Below are 14,664 nucleotides of genomic sequence, written 5' to 3' on the forward strand. Positions count from 1 at the left end.
GGGAGCCTGGGCCCGAGCCCGCCAGGCTCCAACTCAAGGACCCTAAAATTAGCAGCTATGGTAGCTGAGTTTTTGGAAATAGGACATGTACAATTCCTTGGGCCACTTCCCCACAGCAGCCCCCACTCAAAATCTCCTTCACTGTTACCTCAGGGCCTCCTTCCCTGCACCTAATATGGATTTGTTCTGCTTTGTTCCTCCAGCAGCACAGCTCCCTCCTATAGCTCCTGGCACCTCACTGATTAACTGGGAGGCTTTTAACTAGTTCCAGCTAGCCCTTGATTGGCTTCAGGTGTCCCAAATCAATCTAGCTATCTCCACTGCCTTCTAGAAGGATCTTAATTGGCCCCATGTGTCTTGATTAACCTGGAGCAACTGCCATTTGGTTACCGTGGTACCAGGGATATGTACCACTTCTCACTACCTGTTCCTCACTACTTTACTGTAGCCATCTGGCCTTGCCCCATCACAATACTGAAAAATGACATTGTTTCATGTCTAAAGACTTTTCTCTTGTAGAAAGGGCAAGGGATAACTGTTGAAGAAAATGTTGGGTTCAAGGGGATTTCACACATATTTGGTGGCTATGTCCTGTTGTATTAATTTAGATGGAATACATGGCCACAGGTATTACCATAACCCAGTCACTGTGCAACATAGAAACCTCAGCCTTCTTAGCACCATGGCAAAAGCACCATTAATAATCCTTTTATCCCCCATCTTTTTATTAAAGATGCAGAAAAGAAGGGAAAACAGTTAAAGCATTTGAACAGTAAAGTATTAAAAACGGCTTTCATTTTAATAGCATCCCTTGTTCCCTTTCCCTTTAGCCGGAGACAGTTATTAGAAGGAAAAAAATCTTGTTAGACAGTCTCTTAGATGGTATTGAAGATGGTAACAACTGTCCTTTGGGGGTGGGGGTAGGGGAGAATGAAGAAGTTAGCTGAGATGGGCTGGAGCTGTCAGCATTACTGGTTGTTTTTAAAGTCCAATCCTATTTTCTAGAAAACAAAAGAAGCCAAACATATACAAAGAAGAAAGAAAAGTACAGCAAAGATAGAAAATGCAGTTTCTGTCTCTGGTGTTAACTCTCAGTTGCACCCTCTCTTCTGGAGAAACACAAACACAGCATGTGTCTCTTCAGCCACTCTGAGACCTGAGGCCACAGGAATATGCTGCCAATTCCAGGAGCTGCATGGAGCCACAGCAGGCAGGGAGCCTCCCTTAGCCCCGCTGCACCGCCGACCAGACTTTTAATGGCCTGGTCAGCAGTCCTGACCAGAGCTGCCAGGGTCTCTTTTCAACCGGGCGTTCTGGTTGAAAACTGGATGCCTGGCAACCCTAGTCAGCCATGATGGCAAAACTCAATCTCGTAGTCATTTTTCCCCAAAGTCTCTTTCTTTAAGGGCCACAAAGGAGAGTGATGGGTAAAATAACCCATCCTCTCATTATTTTGTCCATCAATTGGGCCTAGTTTCTGACACACCAATTTTGATCTCTGGTTCTACACTTTTCTTGTTTCTCAAGCATGATCTTAACACAATCCTTGAATTATATCAGCAGGTCTCTTTGTTTGTTCTAATTCAGTTTATCTCCCTTTCATACCTTTTCCCATAAACATTGGTATAGGTTATTGTGACATCTTATGAACTTACACTCACTTTTTACCACTGAACTCACAGTTAGGGTAAATTTGTAGGCCCAATTATTAGAACAGTGTTAAGATGGGATAATTTATAAACCAAATTAAATCTATTATCAACTGCAATTTAGCAATGGACCTCTACATCCTATGACTGGGACTTCCACTGAAAAACGAACAATCTTTAAAATACACTAGCTTAATAGCTTATTTATTAGCTGTAGCACATTGCTATCACTGGAGGAACATTTGGGAAATATTGGTGATGGAAATAGCTATAAAAATTGAAAAAAAAATTTGAAATGTGATTTTGTTTTGGTTGAATTCACTAAAAAACGGTTTCATGCTGTCAAGCCCACACAGCTATTCTCTTTTTGTTGCCTATTTACTAATTCATGATAAATAGTTAATAATTAACTGAATTTCCTTGTTATTGCCAAGTGATATTTACACTGATACGAAACAGCCAAGAAATCATTTGACTCGGCCAACCCTTACTCATGTTGAATAGTACTTTACTCCTCAAGTAAACCTAATGACCTCATGATTTCAATTACCATGATTCCAATACAAGTACTCCAGAAGAAAGGTATTACTCAATATGAGTAAGCATAAGGTCCTAGAGATATAGGGTGAAATCCTGGCCCCATAGAAGTAATTAGCAAAACTCCCATTGACTTCACTAGAGCCAGGATTTCACCTGTAAGTTAGAAGTGTTTGAAAACCTGGTTTGGCTGGTTGTGTTGTATCACTTTTCAATAGGCTCAAGGTATGATACTGGGCCATATCCCAGTTCCTGTACAGAATTGGTCCCATTCGATTCAATGGGACTTTGTTGGGTAAGTAAAAGAAGTAGCATTTGGCCAGTGAGGAGAAAAAGAACCTATTTAAATAGAGAAAGAAGGAGGGAGAGAAAAGGCTAGTAATCTAATTCTATTCATTTCAGTTTTAACTCCAGTTTGAAAGGCTTTTCCTTTTCTCTATCATTTCTACTTATCAATAAAAAATTAGGCAAAAAGGTAAAGAGGTCAGAAAACAAAACACAGGAAACAGAAGAGCTGGCCGAAAAAAAAGGACACATTTTTCACAAGCATTTTTGAGAAAAAAATTGACTCTATTTTTATTGAAATTTTTTGAATTTGGAAATTTCTCAATCAGCTCTACTGCACACAAGTGTGCTCAAGTGGTGCAATCAGTCATGGATGATGAACCCAACTGTAGATACTAATAGTGTCAACCAATTTTTTTACCATCGTCAGAATCAAAAGAGGAGTAGCTGACCCCTTGTTTGGTATCCCAAAATGTTGCCACATAAAAAACCCAACTGTAGTGACATCCAAATTCATATGTTTTTATAAGGAAATAAGCTCTATCTTGAAAGTATGTGTGTTCCAGCAGCAGGCTCCTAGGCACTGGCTAGTTGACTGCCCTCTATTTCCTGGTTCTCTGCTCTTTTATGACTTATTCCCATTGCCCCTTCCTGCAGGACAAGGAAATTCTAGATGCCCTCTGTTTCTACCTTTCATAGAGGTGGTCACCTGGGAAATCCCATGGACCTCCGGAGCCCCTACTCAGGGACAGGCCCCTTTCCTTTCCCTCTAACAGTTGTCATAGCAGTGGATAAGGAAAGAAGAGGCACTTTCTCTCCATAGGAGGTCCCCATTCTCCTTACAAATAATGTGGTATAGATGGGTATTTCGATGTATTTGTTTGCTGATTTCTTCAAACAAGAGATGCTTGCCATGCAGATGTATTAGACATCTGGTTTGTTTCTAAACCATCAGAATGACAAGTAGATAAATGGAACTTGTTTTCCAGTTATAGAAGACACAATAATAAAGAAATGTCTACATTTCAGTGGCTCTCACATGTGCTGCTCTGGTTAAGGTCACTTTGTGATTTCCGAAGGGAGCACCTCTTTTCAGGAGTTCATAACTCCACAAATAAAATCTCAGTTAAAAAGTGAGAGACTACATAGACATTAACTACAATAGATACATTATCCTAGAAATATATTGTTAAAACAGCAATTTGCAGTCTCCACCCACCAAAAGTGAAATCGTTTATTCTGAAGGACACACTGAACTTCTTGCAACTATAAATCTTGAGGGCTGATAAATCTTGAGAGCTACTTTAGGATTACCATGGTGACCAGCTTCACAGTGTAAACATGCACAATTACAGCATAACTTTACTAAACAACTAGACCCCAATACTCAGAGCTGTACATTCAAAGGGACACTTAGACATACAATCATGGTTCTAATAATGCCTTCCAGGTAGCTCTAGCCTGAATGAACTACAAAGCAAAGCCAATACTTGGAAAAAAAACATAAAAGAAAAATGTGTTTAGATTTTTGAGGGGTAGAGGATGTTTTGAAGAGAAATCAATTTTGACAGACTTAACAGCTCCTCCTGTTATATCAAAGCCATAATATGTGAGGCACTGCATGAGAAATTTAATTGTTCCAAGTGTCTTTAAAATATAAAATTCCCCTGTAACCACCTTTTGTGTATAAGTCTCAATCTGCCAAGGCGCAAATCTAAAACAATGTGTCACAAAAACCAAATTCAGGGACACAAAGAAGTATTCATGCACAAAATTTGAAAAGCAGTCAGAGCCATATCCTTAGTATAAGTAACACTCTCTCATCTTGGTTTCATGATTCTGTATTTCTGGTGCAAATAATTTTCAACAATAAAAGTGTGGGGACGCCAAATTTAAGAGAAACATAGTAGCTTTGGGACTAAATTGAGTGACATCCCTCTAAAAGAGGGACAGCTGAAAGTTGGGCATAGGTGAAATTCCTAATTTGAGGCCTAATTCAATTCCATTATACATTAATTATTTTTATTACAGAAATACCCCAACTTAGATCAAGGTTCCATTTTGCTAGGCACTGCACACACATAATACTTCACTCTCACAGAACCTTACAAAGGAGGTAAGGATCATTATCCCATTGTACAATGGAGAAACTGAGCCACTGAGCGATAAAGTGACTTACCCAAGGTCACTCAGCAGGCCAGTAGCAGAACCCTAGAACCCAGGTCTCTTAACGCCCTGTACCAGTTTCTGGCCACTATGTCATATTATTTATTGCCTCATGCATGTCCTATGGATTGTACAAGCCTTGCCCCAAGAACTGACAATTTCAGCATCAGTAGGGTCAACCTCTTGTTGAAGAGAACATGTTTTAAATCAACACACTTCCTTGTATTTTGGAATTGCCCAGCCTTAATCTCTTTTCCAGAAAATATCACTGAACCAATAACATAATGGACTTTTGGGGCCAAAATCTATTCTCCCGCAAGTGAAAATCTGGATTAATTCAATCAAAATCAACAAAATTACTCTGGACTTTTACTGGTGAAAATGAATCCAGAATGTGACCCCAAAATTTGAATGTCACCCTTTTTTTGAATGTCACCATTCATCCGACGAAGTGGATATTCACCCACGAAAGCTCATGCTCCAATACGTCTGTTAGTCTATAAGGTGCCACAGGACTCTTTGCTACCCTTTTTTTCATAGATTTTAGCCTGTGACCATGGGATTTAACAAATAGACAAATATATCTAAAATTGTGGCTACTTATTGCTGTTTTTAAAACTGCACAGTACTGAATTTCCTAAAATATACTTCTCCCAGCATAGGAAAGTGGCTCCAAAGTCAAGGGCGGGGGGGAAATCCCTTTAAAGTTTAAGCATTCCTAGGTTTAGTTTGTTTCATGGTGGCTCCCAACCTAAACATCTGCTCATTAACATTCCAGGTTAGCCACAGGGGATCCAGTCTACGCTAACTGTTAACAAACTGATGTGGGAAAGAGAAATGATTAATACAATCTTGTGTGATCATAGCACACAATTTGTACTTAAGATGTGGTCCAAACAGGGAGCCTGGCCCATAGGGGAGTACGCAGGAACAAAGCACCCAAACTACAACTTCCTTGAAATATTTCAATTTAGATCAACCCTTAGCCCCACATTAAATATTGCATTTTGATTTTCCGGGATTAAAAATGGGGAAAAAATCTGCAAATTCAAATTTTCTCAGAGAAATTTTCAATTTTATGGAAAGGAAATTTTCCTTCAAAAAATATTTAGATGCAAAATTCCTTAGTGAACATGAAAATTCATAAAGAGGGAAAATAGTTTTGTTAAGGCTCTGCATTGCCCCTTAGCAGATCTGGGTTCATCTCCTGGCCCTTCCACAGACTTTCTGTGTGACTTTGGGCAAGTCACTCTCTCGGTGCCTCGGTTTCCCAGCTATACAAGAGGTACAGTAACAATAACCTTAATCCCACCTTTGTCAGTCTTGTCTGTGTAGACTCCAATTCTGCATTTCTTTGTGCACAGGCAGACTTCTGTGCCTGCACAGAGTCCCACTAACTTCAGTGGGTCTCCACACAGGCATAGCAATCTCTCTGCATGCAGCAAACTGCAGTACCTGGACCTTCAACTGCAAGCTCTTCAGGGCAGGGACGATACAGTGAATACAGCAATGGAGCCCTTACCTAGTCTGCATCTTCTAAGCAGTAAATGTAATCCGAATAAATAACAACAATAATAATTAATAAAGCAAATGGATCAGATCACCAAGATGGCCCTTTGCAGCTGTCAGTGCAGGTGTCATCAGGTGATATGGTTACACATAATCCTCCAAGAATTTTTTCCTTAGCATGTGAGCAAGTTTTGACTCTTAGGCCAGGTCCACACTACAGATTTCTGCTGGCAGAGCTACATCAGTCAGGGATGTGCTTGTTTGATCATTGCATTTTAGGACTGATGCATATGTATAAATATAGCATGTTACATGTAGCGTATCCCCAGACTTCTTGTCACTACTTTTTCCTCCACTGGGAAGCCAACTTGCAAAGCCCCAGACATATGCTCCAACTCAAAAGAAGGACAACACTGGTGTAGAAAAAAGGGCAGCTATCTTAATTATTTTCTTATTTCCCAGCAACACATATAATAGAAGATAGCTTCCCTGTACTCATAAAATATTGACAGAGTATTCTTCATTCATTAACAAGCCCATGTTTCACAGTGGAAAAATGCAGTGGAGTCTCAGCCATGTAGAATTTTGCAGCCTTTATTATAACTTTTATTATGCACTAAAGTAATAGCACCATTTTAATGGTCTCTATAAAAATAGAGTAATGGTTTTAACAGAATTAAATTATTTTCATGAATGTATATAAGAAGGCAATATACCTATTTTATAGTATAATTTAGTTATAAATTGACTACAAATATTTTGTATCTGCTCAGCTTTACATAAATGACTAACCTGAAGATCATTTCCTGCCTACCTATAATAGACTATCCTTGCTGAATGACTTATCATGGCAGCAGAATAGTGCTATAATAGTAAACTACAAGCGTTGTTAAACTGTGGCACATAGCAACACATATTGTGCCTTATTTTGCAATTCATTTAAAATGGGAGTTCTGCATAAAAACTGATTTCACACCATGGACCATAGTAACTGACTGTAGGACTTCAATATTTTGATTCTAGGCTATTGGTTCAGGTATAGTTTGCTGGAGATACATTTTAAGCTAATTTGATGACTTACCAAATAAATTAGGACCTTCAGGAAGTGAAAATCCATCAGCACCAGGTAGTTGGGAATGTCCTATTAGATTCATTTCAGATCCCATCTAGTCTTTAATTGAAGAACAATGTGACAGGGCACAAGCTGAAAGGAAACCCTGAAAGATAAAGAAACAAGGATAATTACAACAAGATAATAATTTGTTTTTGTGTACATATTACAGGCCAGAATTCTGAAGGTTGTTTCAATATTTACTGTAAAAAACCCTGATGTAAAAGTATAATGCACAATTTAGCCTTTTTAAAAGTGCTGTGCCTTTTCCTTGTGGTTGCATATTTTATATGTGATCATTCTGCTTTCTACAAAAGGTGATGGGGATTATGCTGTCAGATCCTTTCATTTCCTAAATAAGTGGCCTGAATTTTTAAATGTGCTGCACACCCAGTATTGGGCCTCAATAGGAGCTTTTGTGTGCTCACCACATTTGAAAATCTGGCCACTTATTTTGGTGCATAAATATGGATATAAAAGCCTAAGTTTAGGCTCCTGTCCTTGAAAAGCTTGGCCTTTCCATATTTTGAAAAAAAAAATAAAGTTCTCAAAACAAACATATAGTTTCTCCCACCTTTATTCACAAATTCAGGATTATAGTTTTCATTACAAAGTATCATGGCTCAAGCAGGAAGACAATGTGCTTTAGCAATCAGTATGCACTCCCCATTTAAAACACAAAGAGCTTTTTAATTAAACAGAGAGAAAAGCTATGAAAAAAACCACAACCATATTGACTAGGGAGACTATTAGTATGTGTGCATGGTTTTCCCCTTTATAAAAGTGCTTCCTTAATTCAAGCAATTTAAAATATAATATTAATCTAACTGCTGAATTTTCATTGCACATACTGAAAAAACTGAATTTTTTTAATTGTCTTTCCTGTTCTATTTTATTATTATGACCCAGTATTCAGAGTTTTTGTTATTAAATGAAGCATTCCTTCACTTGGAAATTATACTGTGGGTTTCAGGCATCAGGTAAATGAAATCAATGAGTAACATTTTCAAAAGCACCTAATTTACTTTCCATTGGACTTAGGCTCCTAAGTCACTTAGTTGCTTTTAAAAAATTGAACCCAGTATCTGTAAACCAATAAAGGCTATAGAAAGCTTCCATACTCACAATGGAAGAGTCTAATAAAGTCTCAGTGTATGAAGAAATCCCAGAGCTGAGTCAACTGGCAAGCAGTTAATGCTAGAAACAAGTACAATAAGTGTATAATTATTTTTACATTGGTTCATAGGGATCTATTAAGCTCTTTCCTAACATAAACCCAGGTCCTCTAATTAAGATGGTTTTAAAAAAATTGTCCATTCAGAGATAAACAGTTTACACAGGAATGTCAAATGGTGCTTCTATCATAGACCAGATGATGTTTCTGTGGCAAACATGTAAACCAATCGCCAGCAGAGACTCATGATCCCACAGCTGCAGAAGCCTCTCAGTATCTTGGAATGGTGGTAGAGAACCCATCCCCTTCTGCTCAGCATGGCCATCTCCAAGCCCCTCCCCACTCTACTCCCTGACTGTAACGTATATCAGGGAAAACAGTGGCCCTCTCATGTCCCAGTGGAAGGGGCAGGGTCTTCTGACAGCCAGGAAGGGACAAAATGGGCTGAGCTGCCAAAATATATCTCCTAATGACTCCTAATTAGAGCTGTTAAGAAGATGACAACCCATTGTGATAGTTTCCCCCACAGATGATCCAGGGAAGCATGGAATTATAGACTAGCAGCTCTCTCATGAACCCCACTCAAGTTCCCAAACCTGAAGGTCCCTTACTAATCACCAGTTATAGGAACCCTGATTGTGTTTCTGTCCTCTCCTCCAGCAGCTTCTCTACTATAGTTGCTGCTGCTCTGGGGCGGAACGAAACGCCATTGCTCAGGGCATCCAGAGAGGTTTTCATCTGGCTCCTGGAGAACAGCTGTGGGAGCCCCTTTTCACTTCTGCAAACTTGACTCAACAGTCCCCAGGAGATATGCAGGACTAAGGGCTTAGCACCCATCTAACTTTCCTGCAATTGAGCTGGTAATTAGGTGCTATAAATATTTAGTTTTTTTCATATTTCCTTATCAGTGATAAGCGTAATAGTTTACCATTGAATAATTCACACTGCCAGGTCTTTAGGACAGGGATTGTCCATGTGATTGTGCAGTGCCTACCACAAAAGGGCTGATCCTGGTGCTACTACAATACATATTCAAATATTAACAACAACCAAAAAAGATCTCAACTTTGAAACATTTTGGCATTCAGCTTCCTTTTCAGTGGCTAGCACCTTAATTTGTAAGATATGTATGCTGTCTGCATCTGTCTTGTACTGCAAATAAACAAGTTGGTTCTGGAAGAAGCACATATTTTAAACTCTAATACTACATTTATGTTTTTACAATCTTTTCAGACCTTGTAGTGGCTTGTTTCATGTTCCATGAAACACTGCCGGTGAATTGACTATGCCACGTTGTAAACTTTTATACCTAAGCAGTCTTTTGTTCATAGTAAGCAATCTGGTTGACTTTTGCTGTAATGCCACCTCCCAATATGCTGGGAGTGCATCAGCTTACACCTCTCCTACCAGTTTAGTCTTAAAGTTTAGGAGATGGATACTGATCCACTTCTAGCCAAGTCTTTATGGTGATTTTTTGGTCTCCACATAGTCTGACATTTCTCTTATACACTCAGTGATGTAGACCATTCTCTGTACTCCACAACCAGCTCATCAAATTGCTCGAAAAATCTAGGCATGACATTTTCTACCACATGCAGCTTTACTGTTATGTTTTACTAGAGCCACCCCCACCCTCAAGGCCTGCATTTAATACAGCTTTATACTTTGCTTTAAGTCCCTCCTTGGATTCAATATGTGGTGTACAATTCACTGCACTCCAATTTTAAGCTGGTTCAGTTAACGTCAAAAATGCACAGTGAGTGGCTGGCTCACTACAAAAGCAATTTTCCCTCTCTTGGTATTGACACCTCCTCATCAATTATTGGGTGTGGACCACATCCACCCTGACTGAATTGGCCTTTTCAACACTGGTTCTTCACGTGTAAGGTAACTCCCTTCTCTTCATGTGCCAGTATATTTATGCCTGTATCTGTAACTTTCACTCCATGCATCTGAAGAAGTGGGGTTTTTACCCACGAAAGCTTATGCCCAAATAAATCTATTAGTCTTTAAGGTGCTACTGGACTCCTTGGTTTTTTTTGTTTTGGGGTTTTTTTTTGGTGGATACAGGCTAACACGGCTACCCCTCTGATACTTGTTCTGATTAATGGAATCTTGTCTGCAGTGAACAGAAATATAGAGTCATCATGCTGCTGCTTTCATCTGGTGTGTGGCAAGTGATGTCATCTTCACCTGTGGACTGAGTCTTTCTTACTACATGTGACATTTTGGCAGAGGTGTTTTCACAAACTGTAGAAGATTTTTCTTTGAGAACTCAAACATTAAAGTTGCATCACCACTCCTTCCAGAGTTGGTTCCTTTATATGAGCAGTGATCAGTAGTCACTCTCTTAATTCAAAGCTCCTTATCCCAAAAACAAAATGATTTCCAAGAGCTTCTTGTAGAAGGTTACCAAAATGATTAAATGTATATCTTTCATCTACTTTCTTTATATCAAGATGACCCTGGCATAAACCCTCAAATAAATGACTATCTGATATTCTTTCTGCAGATGGAACAAAAATGTATTACTATGGGCAAAAGGAAGATGCTTGAAAGAAAAAAGATTGGATGGAAGACCAATGTCCACCTAGGAAAGGGGAGGTCTTACTAAAATGAATTAAACAGCACAGACATGATTTGGAAGCTAGAATGCTAGTTTTTAATAGACATCCTTTCCACATCTACCTTTGTCAATTTTTAAAAAAATCCAAGCTGATATGAATTTTGCCACTTTTTATCCAGTTTTTCATATGACAAAAATATTTGCAGTGAAGAAACAATGGAAAAATAAAGAGAATTCTTTTAGATAATCAGATATTGAACAGTATCTGATTCCCAACACCTGGAGAACACCTGAGCTTGTGTTTGTCCATCTGTTTGTTTGGTTGTTTGTTTGAAGGAACGTGTGCTGTGGCTGGCAGTTGGAAGCTGTGAGCTTCAAAGGAAGGTTTGAAAGCTAGAAGCCTCTGTTAATTGGCTGAGCCTTAGTCAGGGGGAGGGGCTATCAAGCAGGCCAGGGCTTTATAAAGCAGTGCGCAAGTGACCAGGGAGCTTTGCGAACAGGGAGTTTGGAAGGGGAGTAGGAAGGGGGCAAGGACCTCTTGCTGTTTTTCTTAAAACTATAACCTAAACTACATTCAAAACTCCTTGATTTAAACAAAACCCTTTCATTAACTAGGAGACCATGCAGGCAGAAGCCCAGCAGCAGAGTGGGGGCTATCCAGTTTATTGCGCTGAGTGCAGCATATATGATTACCTGCCCTATGGGCGGGTGGTGTATGTGTGCATTCAGTGCAAGGAGCTCCTGGTCCTCAGAGACCGCGTATGGGCTTTGGAGGCCAGAGTGGCAGAACTGGAGGAGCTAAAGGAGGCGGAGAGGTATGTTGATGAGGCTTTCCGGGACACCATAGAATTGTCCCACCTCCGGTCAGACAGCCCCTGAGCTGTTGAGGAGGATGAAAGGCCCAGGGAAGCAGACCAGTCAATGGGAGCAGAGGGAAACCTTCCCATAGTTGGGACCCTCCTTCCAGATGGTGTTAGGGTATCCTCTCGCAAAACTGCTTTTGGCTTCAGTTTAAGCAAGACCAGGACTTTGTTGAAGCAATTAATTTCAAAAGTATCTAGGTTCATTGAAAGGCAAAAGCTCCATAACCACACATTTTCAGGTAAAGTACAAACGTAAGTTTGATTATCATAAAAACTCCATGAAAATCTAGTCATATTTGTTACCTTCTTTAGTGAGGGTGATCAAATCTATTTTTAGTTATTAGAATAAAAAGATACCAAACAACAGACAGAATTTTTCATACATAAACATTAGTAAGGTACATTTTCCCAAAAGGTAATATGAGTGTTTGGTTCTTCACATATGCAAACTACCAAATACCTCCAAAAGACATTTTAATACTAGCATAGATTTAGGGCCTGACCGAAATGCTACTGAAAACAATGGAAGGATTCCCCTTGAGTTCAATGGGCTTTGAATCAGACTATTACATCTTTTCTGGAATGATTAACACAGTGCCTTAATTTTTTTTGTCTTTTTTTTTTAATTCTTTAAAAAATATTTGAGAAACAGGAACAAGTTTGGAGATTTTTATTTCCAGCCCATGTCACCAGGTAATTTTGAATTGCATGGCAGGTGGTAACCAACACTACATATGACATAAAGCAATGAGAAGAACATGGACTAGTGGTGAGAACTGTGTGATAGAGACCGAAATATTGTTTTCTTATTTGTTTGAAAATTACAGTTAGGAATTCAACAATTCATTTAAAATTAGATCAGTAAAGAGATGCTCTCCTGTGGCTAAAGTGTAGAATAGACTTATAGGTCTTTTTGAGGAAAAAAATAATGTAAACGTGAAGACACAAAAGTGAGCAACCTTTCAAAAGAGGTTCAATAGATGGGGCACTACAATTTGACTCAAGAGAGCTGGCTGCTAATCCTGGCTCTGCTAGTACATGACTTTGGGCTAACCATTTCATGTCTCTGTGCCGTTCTTTCCCCCCTAGTACCCTTTGTCTGTCTTGCCTATTTAGACTGTAAATGCTGGAGCAGGGGCTGTTTCTTACTATTTGTTTGAACACTGAGGTCCAAATGGTTGGAGCCTCTCGGTGCTACTGTAATGCATGTAATAATAAACAATAGATTCAGAGCAAGAGTGTCTTACCTATTTTTTTTTAACATAAGTATCTAGCAGAACAATTCAGGACAAACTGATATTTTTCTAAAAGCTGTGAATGGAATTGGACAGTAGATGCTTCTACCATGACACTGTGTATCATTACTTATGATTATGTGAAAATAAGTGTCTAAGCTCTGAACTTTAAGAGGCTTTATTTTGAAACACTACCATCTGTACTTGAAACTTGCAAACAAAAGAGAAATACATAAAACAATAATAACTTTTTTCCTGAAGAACAATCTACTTTTCTCCCATTATACACATTTAAAATGCTCTCAGTTTCTAACAGGTAAAAGATGCCTACTGCTGCTATAAAGATGATCTGTATAAATTAACAAGGTAGAATTGACCTATTATTCAAGTTATGCCATATTTGCCAATGTAAGATGACATACCCTAACGGTCGCTACTTTTTCATCAATTCAATAAAATTTTCTCAAAGAAAATATCTGTTGTCACTCAAACTATACTGCTGAGGTTACATTGTCCTATAGTATTAATATATTTTTCATTCACTTAAGTAACATTTAGAGATTTTGGCATCCAGATCATTGACTTTTCTAGCTCCTCAAGATGCATTTACATTAATTAAAGAATGTAAATGAGAAAAAAAATTGTACTCCATGACTAAATATGATCAAACAGCAAGATTAATACCCACAAGGCAATTATTACTTACAGTCCTTTTCCAGAGTCTTGAGAATGGCTTTGTGTGGAAAGCCTCTGCACTCGGTTCAAAATCCTAATAAGTTTCAAACAGGAACATTTTTGTTTTGCTTTTTTACGTTTAACAGAAGCCTGTAGTGATAACCGGCTGACTCTGAGCTTAGGCTCATCTCTTCATTGGCTCATTGCCCTAATGGACAAAGATTACTCATTAACAATTCTTTCTTTGCTAACCTATCTAAACATAGATTTCAAGTATTAAAACTTTGTAAACCCAGGAAGTCAGTCAGAGCAGAACTTTTGGATGCTTACTGGACACTCTGGGAGGGGGTCTTGTTCTAAACCAGCACGCACAGTGGGGCAGTTGTAAAAAGGCATGTTGTGGATGTTGACCATTTCACACAGAAATAGGAGTCCAAACCCAGTAGCCTTACGCACGTGGGAAACCCCTTGCATGTTCTCATGGAGACTGGAGTTCCAAGGCAGCTCTGTGACTTTCCTTCTGTACCTCAGTTATTTTTACATTGCTCAGGAAAGAACGAACATTTCAGAGTGTTACTGCGCTTTAAGGAAAGGTTGGTGGGGAACAGTAGTTACAGCCCTGGACTGAGACTCAAGCAATCTGGGTTTAGTTCCCAGGTCTGCCAAAGACTTCCTTGATGACCTTAAACATGTCACTCAAATGCTTTGTGCATCAGTTCCCCCATCCCTACCGTGTGATGATAAAATCAATCTTTAAAGTCTGTGAGGAGTTCAGATACTTTGGCCACAGTGGGGGCCATTTAAGTACTTAGATAGAAGAGCTAGAAGGCAGCTGTCAGCCCTGAGAGGTGATCTCACTTTGACTTGCTCCTTCTGCCCTCCTCCTTACAGCAT

At 39.1% G+C, this 14,664-nt stretch overlaps 1 protein-coding gene across 3 annotated transcripts in view; it reads right to left on the bottom strand.

Moving 5' to 3' along the window:
* NR1H4 (nuclear receptor subfamily 1 group H member 4) overlaps nt 1-14,143 on the bottom strand; it is a 69,750-nt gene extending 55,607 nt beyond the window's left edge. Inside the window, exons 1-3 of one of the 3 annotated variants that reach the window (XM_039519983.1) lie at nt 13,802-14,143; nt 8,383-8,454; nt 7,228-7,363 (exon numbers count right to left, since the gene is read on the bottom strand). In XM_039519983.1, the coding sequence (XP_039375917.1) occupies nt 7,228-7,312 (85 nt within the window). In that variant the 5' untranslated portion in view covers nt 7,313-7,363; nt 8,383-8,454; nt 13,802-14,143. The remainder of the gene's footprint in view (nt 1-7,227; nt 7,364-8,382; nt 8,455-13,801) is intronic. The other 2 variants (XM_039519982.1, XM_039519984.1) reach the window with 2 other exon arrangements.
* Between the last annotated feature and the right edge of the window lie 521 nt (nt 14,144-14,664).

The sequence above is a fragment of the Mauremys reevesii genome, linkage group 1 (assembly GCF_016161935.1).
Source record: "Mauremys reevesii isolate NIE-2019 linkage group 1, ASM1616193v1, whole genome shotgun sequence".
NCBI classification, from domain to species: domain Eukaryota; kingdom Metazoa; phylum Chordata; order Testudines; family Geoemydidae; genus Mauremys; species Mauremys reevesii.